The sequence below is a fragment of the Acomys russatus genome, chromosome 12, assembly GCF_903995435.1.
Source record: "Acomys russatus chromosome 12, mAcoRus1.1, whole genome shotgun sequence".
NCBI lineage: Eukaryota > Metazoa > Chordata > Mammalia > Rodentia > Muridae > Acomys > Acomys russatus.
The window spans coordinates 19550360-19551833 of record NC_067148.1 but is presented as its reverse complement, the minus strand read 5'-3'; the positions used below and the strand labels follow the sequence as shown (position 1 = coordinate 19551833).

The window sequence follows — 1474 nt, the reverse complement described above, 5'->3', positions numbered from 1 at the left end:
AGGTCCAGAAGTTGTGTAGTCTGGGAACCCAGCATCCTACCTTTCTACTGGGACTCATTGAACACATGACAAATGAAAGCTAAAACTAGAGTCAGAAAGCCTTCATGGTTTCCTGAAATGAGCTATTTCTTAAGCACTGGACCTGTTCTGTGTACTATGCTCAGCATCCTGTGGGGCTAGTGTTCTGTCAACCAAATTTTGGGAGGCCTAAGAGTGATTATCCCCTTTCTGCAGGCTGTGTGTGTGTGTGTGTGGGTGTGTGACAATGGAGCTTCCTGAGCCCTCTGAGACACAACCCCTCCCATGGTAGGCACAGCAGGCAGTGGAAGCTACTACCTCTTAGGACAGATTCTATCCTTTTCTACTGATGTGGCCACTAGGAACCTCCCCTTACAGGTGTCAAGAGAACCACCCCTGGGAAAACAGTAGTAATTGAAGAAAATGTCTATGGGCAGTTGGACCTCCCTGGCTTGGCTACTCCAGGACTGGCTGCACTTAGAGACAGGTATAGGTTCCTCCAAATGGCCTCCCTGAAAGGGACAGGCATAAGCTGAGACAAACTGACAACAACTGACTTAGTGAGTGGGCTGGTGGAGTCCAATATTTTCCTGTAGAAACTAATAAACAATAACAAGGAAGTGGTCATGTGCCCCTTCCTGGACTCCCCAGCATTGGTACTTAAGGGGCTGCCCCAGCAGGAGGAGCATCACATCTTCCTCTCCTCTCTTGAGTCTCTCGCCTCACTGCACCTGAGTCCTCTCTACTGACAACATGGGTTGCTGTGGCTGTGGAGGTTGTGGTGGCTGTGGCTGTGGCAGCTGTGGCTGTGGCAGCTGTGGCTGTGGCAGCTGTGGCTGTGGCGGTTGTGGTGGCTGTGGCAGCTGTGGCTGTGGCAGCTGTGGCTGTGGCAGCTGCGGCTGCGGTGGCTGTGGTTGCTGCGGTGGCTGTGGCAGCTGTTGTGGCTGTGGCGGCTGTGGCTGTTGTGGTTGCTGTGGCTGCTGCAAACCTGTGGTCGTCTGCTGCTGCCGTCGCACCTGCTGCCGTTCCTGTGGCTGTGGCTGTGGGAAGGGTTGTTGCCAGCAGAAGTGCTGCCAGCAGAAGTGTGGCTGCAAGAAGTGCTGCTGCTAAGACAGCCAGCTGTTCTGCTCCTACCTAGAAGATGTGGGAGGCCACACTGCGTCCTGCTGGTAAGAATTTACTCCATTCTTTACCCCTCTTCCCCTCACTCTTCTATCACCAGCTTATCTCCTTCTGTTTTGTGAACCTCCTGCTTTGTCCTTCTGAGCTCTTCCTTTGTCTGGGCTCTGCATGCATGACACTGAGGCCACCTGATGCTACTAAAGTCCTGATAGGATGGCTGGATGCAGCCAGAGCCAACCAGGAACCCTGATCTTATGCACTGCAGTTTCCCTAAATGTTTAAAATCCTCAGACCTATATTTAGTCATTTTGATGTTTCCTGCCTGTACTCAATG

General features: G+C 52.3%; 1 protein-coding gene across 1 annotated transcript; it reads left to right on the top strand.

The window, feature by feature from the left end:
• Positions 1-265: 265 nt before the first annotated feature.
• Positions 266-1217, top strand: LOC127196162 (small cysteine and glycine repeat-containing protein 5-like). The gene has a single exon (XM_051153715.1). It carries the CDS (start codon positions 772-774, stop codon positions 1126-1128), a length of 357 nt encoding a protein of 118 aa, XP_051009672.1. The 5' UTR covers positions 266-771; the 3' UTR covers positions 1129-1217.
• Positions 1218-1474: the final 257 nt, after the last annotated feature.